Raw genomic sequence first — 26,437 nt, 5'->3', positions numbered from 1 at the left:
AAATCACTTTTTAAGGACTACAACAAACGGCTGGTAGAGACTACACCACATTCCTCCCGGGTTAGTGACATCACAAACCCTAGAATTTACATAAGCCCCGCCCCCTGAACACGATTTATAGATTATCAAGACAGAATATGCTAATCAATGATTAGAAGATAACCACACATCAGCTTCATAAATTCATCAACTAACCATTCAGAAATGTCCTGTTGCTTCTACATGTTGTCACTTCTTCTAGAGTCTCTCCATCATTGTCTGACTCCAGTTTGAACATAAAAGGCTAAAGGTTTTTGAAATTTTCAGTGCATGTGTTTGTGAGTGCAAGCTGTTGTAGCTCCGCCCCCTGTGCCGGGAGCAGCAGCTCATTTGCATTTAAAGGGACAGACACAAAAACTGTGCGTTTTTGCTCACCCTCAAAAAGTGACAATTTTAACATGCTATATATAAATATCTGTGGGGTATTTTGAGCTAAAACCTCACATACACACTCTGGGGACATCAGAGACTTATTGTACATCTTGTGAAAAGGGCATTATACCACTCATTTAAGAGTTTCCTTTTTTATTGTTTGACTGAGTATTTCTGTTTCATTCATTCAAGTCTTGCTGCTTTCCTATTATGTAATATATAGATGGGTAGATACATGTTGAGGTTTGCATCACATAAAGTTGTCTAAATATTCATTTGTTGGTGAGTCTACTATTCTAGGTAGACTTCCGGTTATACATTACCAACATAATTCCTGCGGGCGAAGTTTTCTCCATGTAAACAGTGACTTTAGGAGAAGTTATTTCACATCTGAATGGGTGTCCTCATATAATGCAAAAAAATGTAAAACAACCCGATGTAACGAAATTGGATTTTTATCCAATCTTAACACAGCCAAGGTTTTTAAACAAATCTGATTACACTGGTAGTTGCATATTTGAACATATTCTTGATTTGCAGCGCTGTGCATATGCCACATATTTCCACTGCAGGAAAGACATGTTTCTCTTTGTGTCTGAGGGAAAGTCAGACTGATTTTCGGTGCTGACTCACAGCATGTTGGAGAGCTCAATAGAGCTTAACTCGTTTTTAACCCAGAATATTCCTTTAATGTTGGGCTATGTTCCAAAAAACGGTTTAATATGAAGGGTCCTGGTAAATCCAGCTCATGCAGTGTTCGTTTGAGAGCGATTCCTGGAAAATGAAAGATTAAAAGTGACAGAACCACAGTTGGTTGATTGAAATCCTGGCTAACACTGTCACAGTGGGGTCCAAAAGTCTCAGACCGCTAGTGCAAATGCTTGTTTTATGAATTTAAATCAAATTAAATTATCAGCATAACAATTTGAGTGACGAGTTGCAGTGAGAAATGCATTGAGAAGCTTCAAGTCCATTTGTAACTTGAATGTGCAAGGCTTCCGGTCTCATCCGCTTCCAGGTATTTTAGCTGTACAAAAACAATCGGTTATCGGAGAGTCACTGTTTACATGAGGCAAACTTCACCCACTGAATTATCTCGATAATGTCTAACCAGAAGTCTACCTAGAACAGTATGAATGTGTTGTTAACTAAAAACCTTATTATATAGTTCAAGTGACCCATTTTTTCCTCCCATGTGGCACAGATCCAAGAACATGTTCTCAGACCGGTTTCAGGCCTCATTCATATGTGCAAATAAATCTGATATGAATCGTATACGTGCATTTGCATTTGCATTTGCAATGCAAGCGGACGGATCAGATATTCCGTCAATGCGAGTCGTAAGTCAGTCTAATTCGACAGTGGCGAATGACTTCAACACGATCACGTGACTCTTTTCCGACGAAGGCTCAACCCAATGCTTTGCTGACCATTAAAGATAGTGTGTAAAGCAAACGCTTGTATTATCGTCTGCGTCTGTTGCCGTTTTTACTTCCTTTCCGGCCTATGCTTTTCCGGGTGAGTACGTCTCTCTTGGGCAAGTCTTTAGTGTAAATGCAGATATTGGATATGGGTTACTTTTAAAAGAAGATGTAAGCTGGATATAGTCAACAAACAGGAATTGGGCATCAAGACCTGCAGTGTAAACGCGGCCTAAAGTAAATGTGTTGTTAAATCTGTCCATTAAGAGCATCTTGAGCTTCAACGGAAGAAAAGGAAATCTGACAAAATAAAAACACATGAACTTCACATATGCACATGTTCACATCTTGTACATGTGAATCCTATGTGATCACAGTGGAAAAATGCATATTCTCATGTGAAACACATCTGATCACGGGTGAAACACATGTAAAATTCCCATGTGAAACCCATGAGATCACATGTGAAATATGTAAATTCTCATGTGAAACACATCTGATCACAGGTGAAACACACGTAAAATTCCCATGTGAAACCCATAAGATCACGTGAAACATATTAAATTCCCATCTGAAACACGTGAGATCCTGTGAAACATGTCAAATTCACATGTGGGACCCATGAGATCACATGTGAAACACTTTCATGTGTTTTTTTTTCTTCTTTTCTTTTTTTCTGTAAGGGAGTTCCCAACAATAGTCCTGGTAAATAAACGACTTTGATTATTACATATAGTTTTAAAACCAAATAATGCGGCCGAATTAAATACTGAATTAATTACAAACTAACTAGTATGTGAACTTCACATCTCAAGTTAAAGGATCTTCCAAAGGTTTGGTGGGTGACACTTTATTTCCCAGTGTCCATTGTCTGCATAACTACATGCAACTAACTCAACATGTTGGCAATTAACATCACGTATACTTAAAAGAACAAGGAAACCCTAAAGTGAAGTGTAAGCGTTCGGCGTGTCTCTGAACAGCATGTAAACACTGTTCCTCCTCATGGCGAGTTCAGCACAAGAGAGCAGTCAACAGCGATGTGTCAGAACAGATTACTGATCTAAAGCCATTTAATTATTCTCTGGTAACGCGCCTTTGGGCCCCGGCTCGTAGATTTGCGATTCTTCATTCTCCTCAAAGTGATTGTGACCTTTCTGGCTAATCCGAGCGTGAGATCAGCAGAATGAGAAATCTCAGCGTTTGGGCCCAGGTCATTATAGGAGCTGAGATGTGCTTGTTTCTGTCGTTTAATCTGGCTCTATAAAGACGATCTGATTCTGAGCACAGAACTCCAGGGACGCCTCTATTGTTATTACGTGCCGTTTGCGACCAGCCATCTTATTTGAGTCGCGCTTGTTCCCAGGCAACAGGCAACGTGCCGATTAAGACAGAGCTGTTGGTAATCAAGGCCGGGGCGTTTGTGCTTGGACAAGAGCATTCAAGCCTCCTCAAAGTTTCAATGATAAAACAATTGACAGGATGAAAACTAAAGCAAGCATTACGATCTGAGGTCGTATCATCGTTATAGTATATAATTTGCACTCTTATAAGCTCAAGCACAAAACTGTTCACAACAGTCTGCAAACTGAACTGCTCAAATTGGTGGAAACGAAGGAATAAGAACACGCTCATTTATCAAGATATGATGGTTACTGAAGGTGATTATTAATAATATTAGACAAACAGGCTTCGATTCAATTCACATTTATCTGTATAGCGCTTTTTTTTTCTTTTCTTTTTCTTTTATCATCCTAATTTGCAGTATAGTGACCATTCCTACGGCTTATCCCTCTGAATATTAGCCATGGTGAACAAACGTCTGACCACAAATTGAAAGTATTATTTTCAAATGTTCTGTTTTGATTCAATTTCCGACTGAAGCTTAGAGCATTCTGGCAGGGAAAGTGCTTATACATATAAATATCAGCAGTGCATACTTTATTTTATGAACAGAATGAACAATTATGAATGGAGGACTTCTGGAGGACTTCCATGCATTTATTTATTTTTTAAATACATATCATGTTCCTGTATCATTCTAAATGCACAACTAGGTGTTTTATAATATGCACTATGTTTAATAAAGTTTGTAGCTCATCTTTCCTTAGTGTCGTGTGCATTTTCTGGTAAATAGCTTGTGTGCATTCATCTCTTTAGCTGTAATTAAATATGCATTAGTCATCGGTCTATTCATAAAGCACTGAATAGGTCCATCTGGGTCAGCCTCTATTACATATTTTATCAGTCAGAGGAGGAAGTGTGTTTGTGAAATCAACACGGAGTGAATCTGAACATGAGGCCACGGGCCTTTGGCGCTGTTTCTGATTCTTGTATAATCCCAGCACTTGGACCCAATCAGATCTCACCGCATTGTGTGACCAAACATGACTAGACGGCCTTTATTTGGCATTACGTAACTTCTGACAGCTAGAAGTGAGAGTAGAATTAGACGAGATGACCCAATTCTCCACGTAAGAGCGAGTGGCAGCCTGAGCGACTCAAAGGCCCGGAGAATCACATCATTGGATTCAACGTTCGCACTAGAAATGGAAAAAAACAAACTTTTGTTCAGATTACCGACATTTGATGGATGAGCCTTCCCAGTTCATGTGACAGCAGTGCAGATGTCAGACAGATGTGATTGCAGATTTTTTGATTAAATTTTTAATGAGAAGCGCAGTGAATTCCACTCAGTATTGATGCACGATTTAATTGTCTTGTCACAAGCAAGCCGATATCCTGCATTGACGGCTGAATTTGATGCTTCCTTCTGTTGGAGGAGACAGGGGAACACTGGGAGACACGATCTTCCATGATCTTCAGAGCCGCCACTGTGTCTCCGTGCCAGAGACGATGTGCCTGACGAATGAAAAAGTGCATTTCCGTTTCCCGCACTTCACGAATCGAGCGTGATATTCATTTCAATTATTTAAACTTCAAAAGTTAAAAAAAGTAAACTAAGGGGTCATGACATGAAGTGGTCTTTGTACCATTAAAACGTCCTGCAAGTTTCATAGCTTAAAACGTCTTCTCATTGTAAACAAAGAATGTATTACATCAAGCTCCAAAAACAAGCTTGTTTTGATATTGTGGGATTTGTGATGTCACACGGGCAAAAACATTTGCATATTCCCGCCTCCCGACGAATAGTTATACATCATCACACCATAGGCCCCGCCCACTGGTGTTCAGTCCAAGCGGGATCCTTCCCGTATCTCTCTTGAATCAACACTGAAGAGACTTAAACTGCAGTTCATCCACTGGCCACTAGAGGCCGGCTGCAGAAGAAACTCAATCCCATAATCCCTCATGTTAAAATTCCCAACTTTACAGCAGAAAAAAACATGTTTACAGTCTGGTTTTGGTCTATATGGCTAATTTTGCCCTTCATGACGACTGTGAGGGGGGTGATTTTATTATTTGTATAACTTGTCCGTGTAAATTATATTAAGCCTTAAAGTTGTGCGTAATTAAGGGCGTGGCCACTTGAGTGACAGGTGGATTGACGCTGATGTTTGTCTGCTAGCGTTAGCATCACGTCACCTCAGCTAATCCGCCTCGCTGCACGTGTTCGTTTATCCGGGAGTGACGCGCGGACAAGATGGCGACGGCTGGCTCCGCCCACTTTAGGCTTCAAAAACGCTCTTCAGAAACACTACGGGTGACGTCACGCACACTACGAACATATTTATATACAGTCTATGATTCAGTCGCTTGACGGCTGACAGATTCTGACATACTCCTCGCGCTTGAGTCTGCCGACAACAGGACAAATAGAGGAGTGAAAGACATCCACAGCTCGTCTGCGTCTCTGTAAAGACTTCAGAAGGATCTCAGCGACGGAAACAAACGGACGGTTAATTTGAATGCCGTCCTGGATCGCCTTTTGTTTCGTAAACGAGGCGCAGTGGAGAGTATGCAGAGAAACTTTTGTGAAAGACTGTATCTGACAGCAGCTGCATCGCAAACCCGGAAGTAAACCGCTTCATAATGCTTTGACAGTCTACGCAACTACCTCTTTCAAGGCCCAGAATACCAATTTTTAAAATGAATTGTTCTCAATAAGATCCATAACATCCATCCACATATATAAATCTTTAAGTCCTCCTGGAAAGTCCATTTAATGAGTTGGGAAATCGTTATTAGGACGTCAGGAACGTTCGATTCACTTTGGTCAGAGCAAGATGGCAATGTATACTTTCTACTTACTAAAGCAACAATATTTTTTGAATTATACATCTACAAAATTATTACAGTTTTCTCAGATCAGAAATGAAATTCTCAAAACTACTTGTTCGACCTCCACATCATCTAGTCTCTTGTGCAGATCAAAAAAGCAGTTTCTAATTCTTTTGAACAAGATGCGATTGCTTTGGTGCATTCATGCAATTGATTATGTAGTCTGTGGTTTCCTGTATTGTCAGTTGCTAATGCCATGTTGCTCAAAATGTATTAAATAGTTCTCTGTGCGATAGTCTTACCCCTCAAAACATCTAGCCATTAGTTCATCGTATAAGTCATTAAATGCAAACCGGTTGATCTAGTTGTCATAAACTGTCAAGCATGTTTTCTACACATTTCTATTAGACTTTTTGTAAATGTGCCATGAATTGATGAATTGTGCAGGCGAATCTTGACTTTCATCAATGAAGAGAGTGTAGATCAACCAATGAGAAGCCAGTTCTCTGAAATAGCTCAAAGTTGCATCTCACGAACCTTCGATTGGCAAGCATATAACCTAAAAGCGTAACTGTGAATCCTATCCAGTCTCTTTCAATCAATAACTAATAAATAAATGTGTACTTCTGAAATGGATATATGGCATACAGAAGAAGCGCAGCTTTGTACATTTCAATACAGTAACTGTCATCCAAACTGTTGCCATAGTTTACATCAGGTAATACTCACAGAGTGCAGTGTTTTATTGAAACATCTTGTTTGTGAACAATGACACGAGGACTTGTCATTCTGATGGCACTGATATGTTGATAAATACTTACTTTTGAGAGATGAACTAAAGATTTTGAGTAAGTTACAGGCTTTTGCATGTGATCCAACATGTGGTGCTGTTTGTATGAATTGTTTTGAGAATGCACATACTACTTTGCAAATATTAAGGATGATTTGAGAAACGCACCAAAGCGACTGAGAAAAACTGTAATAAAGAATGTGCATTGGGTGTATTTTTGCTTATTACATTTGCTTTATTAAATTTTTGAAGGGCCTGCACATTTAATAATTTCATATTCTATCAAAATTGTACATGCAACTTAGATAGTTTTATTGTAAATGAATTTTTGTTTTTAATAATAATTGCACCTGAAATATTTTCTTGCTGACGTGGTTTCATCCTAAATCGCATACTTCCCTACTATATAGTGTATACTATAACATGGTGGATGTCCACAGTACATTAATACTACACACATTCATACTATATAGAACATCATTTGTGAAGTAACTTATTCAAGAGAGCTTGCGATGTCAGACGCAGTCCCAGAGTTTCCCAGTCGTGATTATGGTGTGTGTAAATACACTCTTTCCAACATGATTTGAATGTTCCATTTTTTACTTTAATAAAAGCAAACATAACAGAATGGATACAGTAAATAGGTCACGCACAGAAGAACAGAGACCGTCTCCGCAAACTACTCAAACACAGTTATCAAGAGATGACACCTTTAGTGTGTGACATACAAAAAAACTCACTTTTCCAGCCTTTAGGGTCCATGAAAAGAGTATAACTCTAAGAGATGTTGGGAGTGAACTACATCTGACATGAGAGGGAAGAGATACAGTGAAGAGAAAGTACGGAGACAGGGTGAAGGAAAGATAAAAGACGAGTGGAGTCGAACACAGAACAGGACGAGACGGGAGGGACGGAGGGGAGACGAGACGAGAGAAAGCAAAAACACACAACAACAGAGACGTGGAAATGAAAGCAGAGACAGAACGAAGGAAAAACGGCCCGTTAGAATATCAAACACGAGACCCAGATGAAGTCTATCGCACAGTCCTCCGCTCGAAGAAACGCGGGGATCAAAGTTTGCTCTCGTGAAAGCTGAGAGTCTTTATTTGCAGGAGCTTGTCAGTCAAACGAGTGCAGCTTTACTGCGCAAAGAGACTGGAGGATATAGCAGTGATATTACGAATTGTGTTGTGTCAGCTCACGTCGTGCCTGTCTGTCTCCTCTAGGACGGCGTTCCAGACACTTTAAAGACACTGGATGACAGCGTCAGGAATGGGAAAATGCAAAACGGCAGATTTCTTGACGTGAGCGGTAAAATAGGCCAGCGAGAGCAGCTTATGGACGCGGGATGTGACTTGGCACCGGCATCTCTGTTGGTAAAAGTGTGTTTGGAACAGCAGCTGATGAGTTGGGAATTGAGAGGGAAATTATTTATAAGGACGTCATGCGTGAAACATTGTGTCTGTGTGAGCGGAAAGCCACAGACTGTACTCTTCATCATCGTTAGATGTATTTGCTGATGCTACAGGAAAGACGTTTGACCAATGAGAGAGAATCAACACTGAACGATTAATGAGGATAAGGATGCATACAGTAACTGGGGAATTAAAAAACTATATTTTTCCAGGTTTGAATGTTTTGTCTATGTAATTTGTCTGCGAATTCCTACGAAGCTTCTGATAATAACGGCTTTGAATCCCATACGTAGAATCTTGAAAATAAAGGTTCTTTATTGGCATCGATGATTCCATGAAGAACCTTTAAAACCATGGAATATTCCCATTCCAGAAAAGGGTCTTTGTGGAAAATAACCTTTCATGGAATGTTTTTTTATTTTTTATTGTTTTATTATTATTTAAAGCTGCAGTCCATAGATTTGTTGGGTTAAAAATTATCCAAAATAATTTTTTGAGCAAGTACATAACCAGCCAGTGTTAAACACTCTCTGCTTGCAATAAAAAAAAGCTTGTAATAATGTTTTTAATTCCAGTGGGTCTGGTGGATTTCCTCGGGAAATTCGAGCATGTGTCTTTGCTGGCTTCCTGGCCAAATTTGCCCCTTGGCCTCTGTCCATCATGGCCTCCTAATCATCCCCATATACTGATTGGCTTCATCACTGTCTCCTCTCCACCAGTAAGCTGGTGTGTGGTGGGCGTTCTGGCGCAATATGGCTGCCGTCGCATCATCCAAGTGGATGCTGCACATTGGTGGTGGTTGAGGAGATTCCCCCATCTATGTAAAGTGCTTTGAGGTCTCAGAAAAAGCGCTATATAAATGTAACAAATTATTATTATTATTATTTGCGTCATTACGTCACATCTGTCCACATAAAGAAGAGTCTCGGCTAGTCGGCTGTGAGTGTGAGGATGTTGGAGATTTATAGCCTTTTCTCACAGCACTTGATATAATTAAACTTATCAATTTGATGGCGGATCCAGAAAGGTTCAAACACCAACTGGAGATTCAGCCGCTGTAAAACGCGAAAGACTTCGAACTTCGGAGAAAAAAAGAGACTGCAACCGGCCCGTGCGAAAACAAGGATGGATATCGGAAGGGCATTAAATGTAGTCGCGCAATGCTGATGTTGTTAACATTAACAATTTGAGAACAAAGTATAATTTGCACGGTTTGACGTGATATGATAAGCGATCGTTAGATTTAATCGGCGCGATTTACTGCAATGCTTTTGTCCCCTTAGTTGGTCAGAGCAAAAGTGGATGTTACTTGTTTAGACGACATTTTCCGGTGAAAATTCTTATGTTAGTCATACTTCCAAAAGTAGAATCTGTGATTGCGAATGACAGTATCCACACCGGCGGCGACTGACAGCCGCACATTCCCCTCAAAGCATTGGATTCATCCGCGCTGTGCCTTGCCGAGGCACAACGCATGTAAAGTTGATAATTCCGCGAATAACTGCAATTGCAGTTTTCGAACAGAGATGGCGACAGAGAGGAAAAACTGCAGACTGCAGCTTTAAATGTTCTTCACACTAAGAAATATATATATATTTTAAGAATTGTTGACTGAAAGGTTATTTTGGGAACCAAAATGGTTCTTCTATTGCATCGCTTAGAAAACAAAAAACACCGTTTGTAGTCTTTATTTTTAAGAGTGGAGAATCTTTGATTAACAAATGAATTCCACGACAGAATGCTGTTCAACACAGACCAAATAACATACATCTGTTTTCCTTCATAAACCCCAGGAAGTGTTTCACTGTACAGATGTTCTCAGCAGTGTTTTTCTTCCTTTTCTGCTGATTCTTGAGACTGATATTGCACATAAAAGACAAAATGGTTTTGTTTGTTTCCAAGCTGTACACTCATCACACATGAGAAATGACCAAGGTGAATGCATGCACTATAAAGATGTGCCTTTTTTTTTTGCAAAGTGAGTGAATAATGACAGCTTGCACATTGTTAAAGTCCCCCTGTGGTGGAAATCCAGCTTTTAATGTTGTTTATGTGTCTATGTGGTGTTTTTAATAAGCTTTAAGACAAAACATGTGTAAATTCATAAGTGGACACCATTGCTGAGTATTTCCTCCTTAAAACTGCAGTGAACCAAAGACAGTCTCAAAAACACGCTTTGAAATCGCTGGTGTTTCTGACGTCACAAACTACCTTGTAACCAATCAGATCAACGTGTGATCGTCAACCAGTGGATCTCTGAGCTGAGTGAGTGAGTGGAGGCGGGGTGAATTTGCATATTCATAGAACCGCGCATACTAAATGAGGCGAGGGTGTCGAGTTACATTCAAGATATTCGAAGGCATGAAGACATTTTTTTACTGACAAAAACATTTAAATATGTAATTTTGGTGATCAAAGATGAGGTTTAAGGGATACAATGATTGATTACAGGGGGATTATAAAAGAATAATTATGATGATACATATCACACAAGAACAACACAATGATCATTTGGAGTTCACAAACTACTTGCATTTTCTTCTGGAAAAAACAACATATATATATGTATATAGAAACCATAGCTCTGTTCAAATCCCTATAGTGAGCTACAACCTACTACCTCATGAGTGACTGATCTGAAACACTTGATAATGCACATTAATTATACAAATATTCGTAATTGACATTTCTCTCTCCTTGTCTGCCATCTTGGATTTGACATTAGATCAAGGTCTTTTCGGTACTTTCCGGGATTGCCTTCTCCATAAAAGATGCACACAATGCCATTTGGATTGGTGTTAATCAGAACAGAGCTAATGCCGTCGAGTTAGGCAGCTTTCTGAGCAGATCCACTGAATGCTGTTTCTACAAGGTATCTGGAGTCACTGTCACATGGAAAAACTAGATTTTAACGAGCAGAAAAAGTACTTCCCCACCTCTTAAACACTGTGGAAATGTTCATTTAGCTACTAAGAGGTGCGATTCTCACATACACGTAACATATTGAGAGTGCGGGGTGATTTATGTAAGTGTCACTGATACTGACGGGTACGTTTTCATGGAAAAGGAAGGATATTATATCAGGAAAGAATAAACGCCAATGCAAGTATTTCACTGTGGTTTAAAAAAAAAAAAAAAACATTGTTTAATTTTCACTTCTGTGTCTATAGCCTTTCCGCTTCTCTAGATTGACTGTTTTCCCTTTCACATTTAAAAGGGGGAAAAACCTGCGCTTTTGTGCTAAAAGAGTTCATTGTACATGCATTCAAAAACTTCCCTAGTCCAAAAAATATATATATATATATATATATTTTTTTTTTAAATGAATGTAACTATGGCAACGTGAGCATTATGAAAACGCTAAACTCTCACATGTAATTAGTTTCATTCATACTCGACACACAAGTTAGACTCATAGAAATGTTAAACTTTTGACGTTCCAGGAAATCATGCATCCATCGCTTTAGCTGAATAAAATGCATTGATTAAACATGAAGAGAATTAACACACCGTTGTGACATGCTTCATCTGGATAATGGATATTTATAGCGCACACATAGCCTTTATCACTGTCAAGAATACTGTAAAATAATATAATGTATTCTTCGCTCTGTGATAAGAAGCCTCATCAGTCCACAGAAGAAAGTCATTTCAATCACTCGACTGATGTTATAATGTGATTTTGGAGTTAAATATGCTGTTATTCTCATAAACTGTATGTTGATGCTCTGCTAAGCTAAAAAGGGTTTGCAATTTAGTCTCCTCTAAATTAAATCACATAGCATGGTCTTAGAAAATGTTTCTGAATTGTATCATTCATGTAATTAATTCAGACGATTGTGATTCATTGGCTAAAATACAGAAAGCAAAACACAAAATAATCAAAGTGAAGATGAATTTGACTGATAGCATTGTTTTTCTATAGATATCGCAACATATCTTTACCGTGATTTCTTTCAGCCACGATAACCGTGGTGTAAAAAATCTGATATTGAGACGTTTACATACAAGTGAGCATAAATGTGCATAAAACACTACTTTTCTGTGCCAAAACCTCTTTAGTGATGCCTTTAAATTTGACAATTGTTTGGCCCATTTGTTCACACAGCTGTAAACATGCATGCTATAGCATTGTCGTCACTTACTTGCGATATCTCTTGATGACAAACTCTGCAGGACATTTTCACACTGTGAACAACAGCTACTCTTAATTACACAATGATTAGAGTGTGCAATATCTTAATTTTGCACACAAACAGCATTTCTAGGCCCAGCCAGCGAGATGAAGGCTTTTCCTGTCACCAAAGTCAGATCTGAGCCGATGCATCAAGCTGAAAACACCAGCGTCTCTCGCGCTTCGCTGCAGATCGTGAGACCATTAGTGCGAGACCACATCGCCTGAATGCAGTTTTATCCTGCAATGCACTGAAGATATAGAGACCTGTTTCATGTGCAGTGGCTTTTTATGTTATTATCTTGAAAGCTTATTTTTAAAGTCACTGCACACCAAGTGGCAGCATTCTCCAGAAAAGACCAGCAGTTGTGCTGTGAAAGCTCGTAAAAGTACATGCAATGTCCATTAGCACCATAATCCAGTGCATTCTTCCATTGATATTCGGTAGGACTCCTTTCAACACAATACCTTATCACAGGTTCTGCATTAACAGGTATGCATACTTATCTCTCGACAAAATTCGCCGTTTTGGCAGCAAACTCGATCACTTAGGTGATTTGTGAGACTTTTTCTCTCACATCAGCAGCGGCCAATCGCATGTCTGCACTGGGATTCTGCAGGTTTAGGGTTTGATTTTGTTAATGCATCAGATATCATGGACAAACATGCTTTTTTAAAGGCAAGGGTTCTCCTACAACAGGTTTACATGCATCACATTTTCTCATAATAGACACATTGAAGAACATCACATTTTCAATGATTCTCAAACAACTTGTCCAGTGCCTTCTTTGAATACTTTTCGGTAGGACTCCTTTCAACACAATACCTTATCACAGGTTCTGCATTAGCAGGTATGCATACTTATCTCACTGCAAAATTCACAGTTTTAGAGGCAAAATTGGTCACTTAGGTGATTCGTGAGGATGTTTTCTCTCACATCAGCAGCGGCCAATCACATGTCTGCACTGGGATTCTGTTTGATTGTGTTAATGCATCAGATATCATGGACTAACACGCATTAAAGTGCCAATATTACGCTATTTTAAAGGCAAGGGTTCGCCTGTTCTCCTACAACAGGTTTACATGCATCAAAGGTCAAAAAACAGTTTCATTTTCTCATAATATACACTGAACATCACCACATTTTTCAATGATTCTCAAACCACTCGTCGGATGAATCAGTCTCTCTAAACCTCTCCTTTTCATGTCGGCTCAGGGATTCTGCAGGTTTAGGGTTTGATTTTGTCAATGCATGTTAGTCCATGTTACCGGATGCATTAACTAATTTGACCTTACTGAAAAGTCTTACCTCTTTATTTATTCCTAAGGACCTTTGAAAGACTTCCATAGGCAACAAGAGAAATCATTTCTCCACATGAACTACAGCCTGTTTATACACACAATGCAGCTTCCCAAAATGAATTGAACATGATTTGTTTTTAAAAAAATAAATCAGAATACTAAGATTGCACTCAGCTTCAAATAGCAATGTCTTCCCAATGCAGTGTGTCAGAACAGAACTACAAACAAATTCACTTCAGAAACGCCCATGATTTTCTCCCGGCCTGTTTAAAAATTCCCAAGGTTTCTCATGAGCGTGGGAACCCAGCAAGCCGCTGATCAGATCCAATGCATATCGTCCCTCTCTGAATGAGCAGAACTGAATGCTGGATATGCTTTGAACTCCACTGGATGATAAAACAGGTTCACACTGAGGGCAGTTCTTCATAAGCCATAAGAAGTTCAGCAGAAACTTCATATACGGGCACGAGATTCAGCTCTTATCGCGCTAAAGCATTGAGTCGATTGAGTGCACTCACCTATAAATCTTATACCGGGTCGTGAATCCTTGGCGGAATCTTTCCATGAAGGAGAGGTACCCCTTCGAGTGGTGGAAAGGGCCACGGTCAGAGATGAGCCAGTCAAACTGCTTGGTAACATGCTGTTCGTTGGCCGAGGGCTCTTGGCGGGAAGACTGAACTGTTATATGGTCCCATATAAACAGGAGGTAAGTGACTTCAATGAGCCTCCAGTTCATGCTTCACTCTCGACCGCTCTCTGCTCATTCTCGCTCCATTCTGTGGAGACCTGCAGGACGAGAAGAACACAGAGCAACATTTCAGCGTCGTTAATAAAACTACTCAGCAAGCAATGTCGCGTTTAAAAGACGTCTAATAGCCGTCCAAACACAGCCCTGACGTCTAGGCTAAAGCAAGGCACAATCTGGGCTGTCAGTGAACATTTAATAGACGTCTAAACCATCGCCCAAGAATAGACTAGTCATCAATAAGATAAAGAAATGAAATGAGTGAAGAAATGAAACCAAACACCTTGTTATCACTGTTTAATTTGCTTACATGATGGAATATCATACATATTTAGGCAAAAACGACATGTAACCACATTCAAGGCTATTTTGGCTAGAAGTGTGTTCCTCATAGCCGGACTCTATCGGGTCTATTTTCATGGTCCTTTTAACACATTCTGTTGACTATAATAACGTTGCACCTTCATGTCTACTAACTCTTATTAGAGTGTTAGTAGAGTATTAGTAGACTGGTAGGGTTAGGGTTAACATAAGTTGACATGTAGTTGCAAAGTTACTTATAGTCCACAGAATGTGTTAAACGGACATATCGAAATAAAGTGTTACCGAAAAAATCAATTGCTAAACTCAAAACGCATACCAATACAACACTGGAGGCAGTAAAACACCAACAACTTTTATTCCTTTTCACACAAAATTATGATTACAGTTGCAGATTAATGAATAATAAAGACTTATTTTCATGCACAATACCATGTTATGACCTCAAAACACCGTAGTGCATGGTTTTAAAAACACGAGTCACAACAAAAGAGCTCAAAGACTTGTAGAAGCTAAAATGCATGAATAATCTGTTCACACTATCAGATATGTTTAGGGTTTAGTGTACAGTATAGTGGCCAAAAGTGATATTTGTTTTTAATGACCCTACAAGTTCAATTAAACAATCCAAATATCAGGGAAGAATAAAACACTTAACTTTATCTGTATTTATCCGACAAAACTATTTGGCAAAAAGCTACAGGTTTTATTTTACTATATGCAAAAAAAAAATGCATTGAATAAAAAGCGTACATTGACTACAACATAATCAGTTATTAATATTTAGTTGGTTCTCTCATTTGTTCATAATTTCTTTGTATTACAGCCAGAAAAAAAAAATTATGTCCGCACAATTTTGCATGTTTCATTGTGTTATCGCAAATAAAAAAATGTACTCCAAGCATAACTATGCAATATGCTTACAAAATATTTAGCAAACTTTTAATAATATTTGGATGAAGGGTGAATTTGTCCATTTTGCTGGCCTCTAGCCAACACATTTTTTTATTTCCGAAATGTCGTGATGTGTACAATAACCAATGGTGGTGGTGTGGCGCAATGGATAAAACACATGCCTTTGGTGTGAGAGACCCGGGTTCGAATCCACTGTGAGATGCCAATGTGTCCCTGAGCAAGACACTTAACCCCTAGTTGCTCCAGAGGCGTGCGACCTCTGACATATATAGCAATTGTAAGTCGCTTTGGATAAAAGCGTCAGCTAAATGAATAAATGTAAACCAATGTAATAAAGCGTAGCCAGATTCACGTTCACCAGTTTCTTATGACACTGAACACACTCTTCGTGCCACTCTCTGGGCATTTCATTTTGAAAGTGTCATGAAACATGCAAGACTCTGTGTTTTTCCAATGATCCTGGGTTTAATGAAGCCTAATCGTGTTGGCATAACCCGCAACAGCAGCCCGATATTTTATTGTATTATCCGTTTAATCCCACAGTCCTCTGAGGCAGAAGGCCAGTTTGCGGAGCTCATGCTAACCTGACTCGCTGCCCTTTTCACAGATGAGGATGGATTACAAACAGGAGCAACAGCCTTCACTTTATTCAGGCTAATTGGTGGCGTGATAAGTTCAGGCGGGGGTGAGTGTCAGTGTTATGATGTGTTGTGACATGGGTTTGGTTTGTGGACGAGAACGCAGCGCATCTCCTCTGCAGGATAATTAACGCTGCGCGTGCGTTCGCACATGAATTTATTGCATTAGCTTCATTTATGCAATTAAGTGGTGCATACTGATATCATGAAAGTGAGATGGACAAGAGTAAATACACTCCTGTGAGAAGAATTTGTAAAAGAGACGTCAACATAAAAAAAAATATATAAATATAAAAAGTCAAGAAAAAACAAAACGGTTTTTGGTCATTTTGTATTATATGTCTGATGCAATTATTATTTATTTTTTTTGGAAAATATGATATTTAATTAAGTGCTGCTGCTGGTCACTAGGTGTTTGAGTCATTTTATACAGTATATTAATGTGTTTTATAATTTTATTAGTTGCACCTGACATACATAAATGTGAGTTTGATGTAATCACCCTATTAATATCTTGTTATTTTGCATGAAGATTACAAATCATTTGATCATTTATATTTCTGAGTCAAGATAAACACACGTCCACCCTTTATGTTGAGCCGCTCCAATCTTATCACATCTGTCCCAACATGCTCCGGTCATACTTCACCTCAAAATGGAAGAAAATGGTAATAATAATATCATTACTGTAATGTAAAAAAAAAAAAAAAAGTTGTAAGTAAAGATAATAGTACAGTGTATAAAGTCATAACCCTCAGCGAACTCGATTTAATCCATAAAAAAAATTAAATTAATGTATATAGGTTGACTTGAATAAAACATTTGTAGTTTGTAGTATTTGTTGTACTGAATTTAATGTCTGGATGATTTTAATGACTGTATTACAGTAGGGAAAACAAATGCTAAATGTTTTGATTCTAAAAAAATATGCTTCACTGTCTTTATGCAAAACACTTGTATTAATATTTTATTATGTGTAATTTATGAGCACTGGCCTTATCTTTTTTTGCCTTATCAAAGGCAAACGATATGCGAGCTTCACACGACCAGCCCGTGTGTATGCTGTTAAAATGAGATGCATTGCTATATCACAGCATATGTCACCGGCTCTCTTTATGACTGTCTGTGTTTTTATGTCGCGATAAGAGCCATTTTCAGCTGTAATGATCCTCAAGATCTTCCCCTCCAGCACTACAAGCCCACACTCTGTGCTATTAAAACACAGATTCATTATATTGGGTATGCAGTTGTATAACTGATGCAACTCCCCTTCTTATAAACTTCAGTATGCATAAGAATAACTTTTGTTTTTGTCATTAAATTCTGCTGTTGTCACTAGTTTTGGGCCATTTTTTATACATCAAGATTGTTTGTAGTTTTATTAGTTGCACTTAAAGAGGACTTTTCCTCCATCTTTCTTTAGTGTGTAATGTTGCTGTTTGATCATGAAAAAGTTTTCCAAAGTCCCTCCAGCGGGAGTTCTTCTCTATATCAGTGTCAGTGTTTCTGAACTCCTGAAACGCCTCCATTGTAGTCTTGAGTTTCTCCCGGGAACGAACACGTCACAATATTCCTCATTATAATAATTAATACGCAGAATAAAGGGGCGGGGCCTGGTTGAGTGAGTTAGTAGTGTGTTAAACTGGCGGTTATGGTAAGAGGCGGGACATTTCCCAAACACACTCGAAGCACTCGACCAATCACAACACACCGCTCCAACCGACCAATCAGAGCACAGTGTGCTTTTCAGAAGGAGGGGCTTCATAGAGACAGGAAGTAAACAGAGTGTTACTGACAGACTGGGAAGAGAGGAGCCGCAACAATGGAGAATATGAGGAGAATAATCAACATTCAAGCAGGAAAACCTGTTCTAGTAGAGCCTGAAACATCATCAAGACTTTGAAATAGGGCATAATGGCCTTATGTTTGATGCAATTGCCCTAATTTTTTATTTTTTTTTTATAATACAGCCAGAAAAAAAAAAGAAAAAAAACCCTGATAATTTATTAGGTGTTTATTAAGATGTTTTCCTCAATGTGTTCAATGTAATAATTTAGCTATTTTTGTTAACTTATGCATTAGCAATATTAAAAGGGTAGCTTGTATGCAAATTACGTGTATGAGTAGCTTGTAGTTTGGGAAGCTAATTGCATGTTTGTGTTTTCACTGTTAATAAAAACTTGACCTTTACCCACCTTTAAAAGAAAAAAAAAATTTAAGAAACATTAATGATTTATACCATGCATACTTCACTAATTAACATTCTACAGGCAAAATAAAAAGATAAATAAAAAAATGCATTATTAATAATATCTGCCAATGCAAACACAAAGCATGATTCATGTAAATTTATGGATGTTACCTTCTTACAAACATCCCACTCGTCTCAAAGGCATTCGCAGGTCGTTATACGGTACATACATAATTAAGAGGTAGATATGCTAAGAGCTCCAGGCAACTAAATGCAGATTAATATTCTCTCCTCTATGCAATTATCTAATTGTCAATGAAATCCTTCCTTCCCACTTCCATACGGCTGTTTACAGCGCTTAATGAATGAATGAATGAAGATGTTCGAGTCACACTGAGTTCTGCTGGAAGTGGCACCGATGACAGATATGAAGCTGAGCGTCTAACGAGGGCTCCTTTAACTAATTACTTCTGACTAATTTGAGGTTGCCTGTCATAATGTAACAATGCATCATTTTACTGAAATTAAAAACGTGGAGAGGGACATATTAACCCTCTCAAATCTTCACAGCAAAGGGAAAAAGTTCAATGCTGTAGTTTTTACCAGAACAGTTTCTGCAAAGATCAGTCGAATCAGCAAAGTTAGTGTAATTCCTGATGAGATATATTTAAAATAACGTAGGCCACTTTTTACTGGTAACATCAGACATTTGGCTTTATCAGAACCCACAAATATCCCCCCATCGCATTATTCAACATTATATATAATAGTTCTAATAATCCAACATAAATATTGTTGCATTTTTGTATTGTGATATATTGTGACACCCCAAAATATACTGTATAGTTTGCATATTTTTAGTACGCTAATTTCTTTGTTGCTCCAAGCTTTGTCTATAGCACACATGAGCCTCTAAAGAGTCTGTGTCGTTGTCTGAACTACAAGAATTGATGCAAATGGGCCTTTAACTGAAGAAAAGCACATGCATCAGACGAGAAGCGATCCCACATCTGAAGGACTGACCGTGACGAATGCTGTCTGATATTGATGTTTCTCGACCGAGGCGCGCTGCCAAACCCACCGCAGGCTTACGGAAAAGTACAAACATATAATAATTAATCTCTGCACATTTATACTGCAATACTGTGACATCGCGAGCAGGGGAACTGTTTAGATGTCTAACAAAATAATGCAATTTGCACCTTGATTAATGTTTATTGCGCACAAAGAGCCGCATTGTCTGCCGGGGCAACAGGGTCATCATTTATTCATCCTCTCGCTTTAAGTAATGCACCTCTTCCTCTGTAATCGGGAAAAATGCATGTGCATTACGGAAAACATTGCAGAGGAAGAAGGTCGACAGAATATTTACAATGCCATGCTTTATTGTGCTGTTTAAAATGAGTACAGTCACCTTGACAGACCTGGTTAAGGTCCACATAAAACTAAACCCAATTTGCTTTCCGTAATACATTTTCTTGGTCTCGCTGTGCATTATTCATCAGGGCGTGTTATTCCAAAAGAAAAATGTCGAAAATGTAATAACTTGCTCTGCCTCTTTATTGTTAATTATTTAGAGATTACACAAATTATTCATTATTATTATGACTAATAACAGTAATACAGTGAATATTGGAATACGTAAAAAATAATGTAGTTCTGAGCGTTTGTTTTAATTTCTTCATCTTCAAAGTCTTTATAGAAAATCAAAGGGAAACTTTGGAAAAAAAAAAAACTGAACTTAAGCAAAAAGGCCCACATTATATAAGTGGGAAAGACGCATAAAAACACTTTAACAAAAAAAGAAAACAGCTTTACTGAAAAATGACGTGCTTTACCTTGAGGCTTAACATGCTGTCTCTGCAATCGTCCATCACTGGTAAAAACAAACAAAACCTTCACACTGTCAGGGAATGAGGTTTTAGGAGGAGACGACTGCACTCAGGATTGCATTAAAGGGGACATATCATGAAAAGCTGACTTCTCCCGTGTTTCAGTGCTATAATCGGGTCCCCGGTGAATCTATCAACCCAGAAGACGTGAAATGTGAAACCCAGTAACTTTGTTTTGGTGAGCTGTTCTCTGCAAGCATGTCAAAAAATAAGCCGGTCAGATTCCGCTCTCCTTCTGACGTATGAAGAGGATCTTATTATAATATTACCGGCCCTTAATCTGTACGTTTACACACACCAGCCGACATTTGGTTTCGCAAGCGCCAACAGAGACCAGTTCTAACGCAATGGCCAAAGATCCAGCAAACCTGTTTTGTTATTATATGTTATTATATATATTTGGTGGGGGTCAGAATTCGGCACAACACCGGAGTATCTGAAGCTCGTGTAAAGGCTCCGCCCTCTTCTGAACGGAGGAGCATCAGCTCATTTGCATTTAAAGGGACACACACACACACAAAAAGGCGTGTTTTTGCTCACACCCAAAAAGGGGCAAATTTGACAAGCTCTAATAAATGATCTGGGGGTATCATGAGCTGAAATTTCACAGACACATTGTGGGGACACCATAGATGTATATTACATCTTGTGAAAAGTGGCATAATATGTCACCTTTAAATGATTACAATCCTCATAATACCCAAACATTTGTTTTCTCAAAAATTAGGGGATAGAGCTTACATTCGATATCTGGTGTAGATATCGATATCAGCCTGATTTTGGCATGATCCTCTTGATATGCATCAGTTTGAGTCAAATTTAGCCGTTTACAGCTGAGCAACAATATCGTTTTTTGAAGATAATAGAGCTTGCTTGCTTGTATAAATACGACTCAAACTGATGCATATCAAGAGCATCATGCCAAAAGCAGACTGATATCGTGTATAGTATATATCGCTCTTGAATACTAAGGGAATGTGGATAAAGTTGGACATGCTTATTATGAATGCATAAGCATGTGTTATGTATAATAATACAAAGCACTGGTCGATAATATAGTTAAATGTTTCGCCTAAATTAAAAATCAGGCTATATATTTGAGTGCACTGTATGTATCTGAGCTGATTCCCTTTCTGGCTCACTCAATTTTAAGTGCAACTACTATTCGTGCAAAAACCCTGAATTGAATAGTGTCTGAAATTGCATAAAAGCGGTGCAAGCAACCGGTTAATCAGTCAAACAGGTATTTATGCATCGCAAGCTCACAGTCAGCTCTGATTCATTCCGGTAAGGAACGCCCATGTTGCAGCATCCAATCAATTCCCATTAGATACATCAAGTTACAGCCTGTACATTTTCTTATTCTTGTTGAATAACCTGTTTCATATTATGGAAGTAAAATTGGTTGTGAATCCGTCTCTGTATTGCATGGAATAAATCGTGCCCGCTAAATAACTTAAGTGGGTAAATGCACTGGATTTTCACGTCACACAATTATTACAACCAGTTCCTTGCCCTAGAAAATCAATGAACGCCAGTGAGCCGTCGTCTTCAGAAGAGGGTCTCACAGATGAATATTCCCCTGCTGATGCGCCATATGACAAGATATGTCATATTAAACACTCATACTATTATCTGTGCTTTAGTCGTCTCTCTGAGAGAAAAAATGCTTTTTACCAATCTTTTGATTTTCCCTCCACTGCCTGAAGGACTTGCGTTTTGTCAATGTGGATTCATTTATTGATGGATGTTTGGAGATTAAACCAATCCACTTATTAACAAATGTGGCAAATTATCATATTTATAATGTTTAAGCACTTTGCTAGCATGATTTTGCATGTTGCCAGAATGTTTTAACACATTGCATTAAACACATGTTTCTGCGTGTTTAGCAAATTTTTTACATGTTTTAACACAATTATAGCATATTTTTAGCTTGTTTTGGCTCATCATTAGCATGTTTAGCACGTTGCTAGCATCTTTCTAACATGGTTTAGCCTGTTGCTAACTTTTTTAATCACATTGCCAATATGTGTATCTTTTGAACAGGTTCTAGTACATCGCTAACATGTTTTAGCATGTCTCTGCATGTTTACATTGCTTACATGTTTTAACATAATTAAAATGAACTAACATAACATTTTAACAACATTTTTCAAGCATTTTTAGCTCATCACTAGCATTTTTAGCACATCTTTTTAACATGGTTTAGCCTGTTGTTAAATTGTATTATCACGTTCCCAGCTTGTTTTGACACATATCGTTAACATCTTTTTAACATGTTTTAACACATTGTTAACATGTTTTTTAGCATGTTTCTGCATGTTTAGCACATTGTTTACATGTTTTAACAATTATAGCATGTTTCCATCATGTTTTAACGTATTTCTACTATTATAGCTTGTCTCTGGCATGTTTTATCACATTGCTAGCATCTTTTTAACATGATTTAGCCTGTTGCTAACTTGTATAATCACGTTGCCAGTATGTTTTAACATATAGTTAACATGTTTAAGCACATTGCTAACTTATATATATTTTTTTACATTTTAACATGCTGCTAACATGTTTCTGCATGTTTAGGACATTGTTTAGGCTACCTGTTTTAACAAACTGATAACATGTTTCTAGCATTTTTAGCTTGATATAACATGTTTTAACATTTTTCTAGCATTTTTAGTTCATCACTAGCATATTTAGCACGTTGCTAACATCTTTCTAACATGGTTTAACCTGTTGCTAACTTGTATAATCACATTGCCAGTATGTTGAAACATATAGTTAACATGTTTTAACACATTGCTAACTTGTATAATCACATTGCCAGTATGTTTTAACATATAGTTAACATGTTTTAGCACATTGCTACCTTGTATAATCACATTGCCAGTATGTTTTAACATATAGTTAACATGTTTTAACACATTGCTAACTTGTATAATCACATTGCCAGTATGTTGAAACATCTCGTTAACATCTTTCTTACATGTTTTAGCACACAATGCTAACATGAACTGACATGCTAACATTGCTAACATGATTTACTGTTAACAATTTGCTCTCAGAAGAATCGGAAGAATAATAATGAGCTTAGGTTTGTTTTTCTCCATGAAACCCTCTTGCCTCGTTCAGCTAATTCTTGTTTTTCCCCTTTTTTTCGAGCCTGTAAATGGTCTCATTCACTCTCAGAGCTTCCTTTCTTCCCTGCTTTATTCAGAAATCTCATTCCCAATGCAGGTCTTGTGTGGACTCAATCAATCGCTGTTTCCCTCCATAGGGGCTGAGCTCCGCTTTGTTCCTGACACTTCACAGGGATGGAGGCTTGTCCCCTATTTGTATTGCGGTTCCCAAGAGCCGCAGGATTGAACCGAGGGAGCTTGTGCTTTGTGAGGACGTATCGAACAGTTTCCGGCTACAAACTCCTCTGAGAGGAAGTCGAAGGTTTGGGTTTGTTCTCGAATCCCCATCCACTCGGTGTCGACCACATACTGACTCTGTTTGCTGTCAGTGTTTTCAAAACCCCAGTGCTAAGGCCTCTAAACCTGATGTGCATAGTCTGAATCAATCTCATCTAAATGTTGCCAACTACAAAAGCAGGTATTTTGCAGTTTAACCCAAATGCATGCAATTATCCTTTTATGTTATATTATTAGCATTGGCTCTATTAATCTGTTTTTATTGATCAGTCCAGTCCTAGATGCAAATTGTTCAATGCACTGCTCCAATCATGTTAAATAGTTGATATATTGACAGATGTGAAGTTAACATTTTTATTACACTTCACAAAAATTTATTTGTGAAAATCAATTTGAGTTCATCACTAGCATATTTAGCACGTTGCTAGCATCTTTCTAACATTGTTTAACCTGTTGCTAACGTGTATAATCATGTTTCCGGCATGTTTTAACATATCATTAGCATCGTTCTAACATATTGCTAACATGTTTTTGCATGTTTAACACATTGTTTAGGCTACCTGTTTTAACAAAATGATTGCATGTTTGTAGCATTTTTAGCTCACCACTAGCATGTTTAACATGTTGCTAACATCTTTCTAACATGGTTTAACCTGTTGCTAACTTGTATAATAACACTGCCAGTATGTTTTAACATATAGTTAACATGTGTTGGACATTGTTTAGGCTACCCGTTTTAACAAACTGATAGCATGTTTCTAGCATTTTTTGTTTGACACTAGCATGTTCTAAAAAAAAAAAAGTGCATTTTTAGTTTATCAGTAGCATATTTAGCACGTTGCTAACATCTTTCTAACATTGTTTAACCTGTTGCTAATGTACATAATCATGTTGCCAGCATGTTTTAACATATCATTAGCATCTTTCTAATATATTGCTAACATGTTTTTGCATGTTTAACACATTGTTTAGGCTACCTGTTTTAACAAAATGATTGCATGTTTGTAGCATTTTTAGCTCGCCACTAGCATGTTTAACACGTTGCTAACATCTTTCTAACATTGTTTAACCTGTTGCTAATGTACATAATCATGTTGCCAGCATGTTTTAACATATCATTAGCATCTTTCTAACATATTGCTAACATGTTTTTGCATGTTTAACACATTGTTTAGGCTACCTGTTTTAACAAAATGATTGCATGTTTGTAGCATTTTTAGCTCGCCACTAGCATGTTTAACACGTTGCTAACATCTTTCTAACATTGTTTAACCTGTTGCTAACTTGTATAATCAATGTATTTATGAAAATTTATTTATTTTTGTACTGAGTTATTACTTGCATTATTGAAGTTACATGAACGAACAATGGACTATACTGGATATTGTGTGTGTGTGTGTGTGTGTGTGTGTATCAAAGTTATATTTTCTAAATATTAGGCAATATATTATTTTACAGTATTTAGTTTGTTCATTATAAATATATGGTATTGTTCACTGTTAGACACCAACAATATATAGTATTTCTTGCACAATTCAGGGATAAAAATGTTTTCAATTTTGAAATATTTTTATCATATAAGCACACACAGTATGTTCAGGAAACACTGATTAAGAGATAATGAACACTGTACGTATGCACTATTCTAAGCCATTTTGTTGCATAAATAGCACTTTAAATACCCGGATGATAACAAAAAGATGAAGTGAGGAATGCTGGACTCTTCCTGTCGCTATCAGACTCCAATGTTGACATATTAACCTTATTAAATTTATACACTGGACGGGTTGAGTACATAGTGCATATAGTGCAACTGCTGAAATCGTGTTTCTCTGGCATATTTTAACAAAGACTGGAGCAGAAAGTGATTTTCCAGCATGGCAGACTCCGGGCGATCTGCCACAGAAACTCAATCCCTCGAGGTCCGGCAGAATCTCACTGTGCTCTTGTTTTATGTTATTTTACATTAGATTTGTATTCATGTCGCACGCTTCTCTACAGGGGAGAGCTAATCAGGGGAGGATAAAGAGATTGTAGTGCAATTTGTCCAGTTCAGATTACGAGGCGTCACAATTATGAAAGCACTGCAGGCTCTGGAAGACCACACACACACACACACACACACTCTACCAATTACAGTGAGCGAGATTCACGGTATTTTACGGATCTCACACACTGACCTTCAGGAGTCTGAGCTCAGCACTCCCGGCTCGATCATTAAAAGCCTTTACCCAATCAGATCAATGCACGCGTTTCAAAACAAACTAATTCACTAATGGTCTGACTTATTGTTCCAATTTACCTGGCGGTGAATTACGGTGAGCGTTGGGGAGGAGAAGAGGAGGATCGATGAAGAACTGAAACGCCTCCGAGCGGAACCGGGTCCTGTTTTTATCGAGAGCTTCTGAGCTTCAGTTGTCGGAGAGCCAAGTCATTAACACACTCACACCGACAGCTTGGCTGGTCAATGTGTTGAGGAGTTCGTTCCAGATTCATTAGACATGCTAGGCTTGCAGAGAATTAAATTAAACAAAAGATCATTCTTTCTTAATCACCCTTTTAATCGCGCAAGTTATTTGTCTTCATACCGAGCATCATCTCGTGTGGCTCTGGGGTAATCAATT

At 38.1% G+C, this 26,437-nt stretch overlaps 1 protein-coding gene across 1 annotated transcript in view; it reads right to left on the bottom strand.

The window, feature by feature from the left end:
* Positions 1-26,437, bottom strand: part of brinp1 (bone morphogenetic protein/retinoic acid inducible neural-specific 1) — a 169,522-nt gene that overhangs the window by 115,612 nt on the left and 27,473 nt on the right. Inside the window, exon 2 of the mRNA XM_084412818.1 lies at positions 14,214-14,481. Coding sequence (XP_084268944.1) covers positions 14,214-14,431 — 218 coding nt within the window. The 5' untranslated portion in view covers positions 14,432-14,481. The remainder of the gene's footprint in view (positions 1-14,213; positions 14,482-26,437) is intronic.

The sequence above is a fragment of the Rutilus rutilus genome (assembly GCF_951802725.1).
Source record: "Rutilus rutilus genome assembly, chromosome: 7".
NCBI lineage: Eukaryota > Metazoa > Chordata > Actinopteri > Cypriniformes > Leuciscidae > Rutilus > Rutilus rutilus.
Note: the sequence above shows the minus strand (reverse complement) of the source record. Positions and strands in the feature narration are given on the sequence as shown.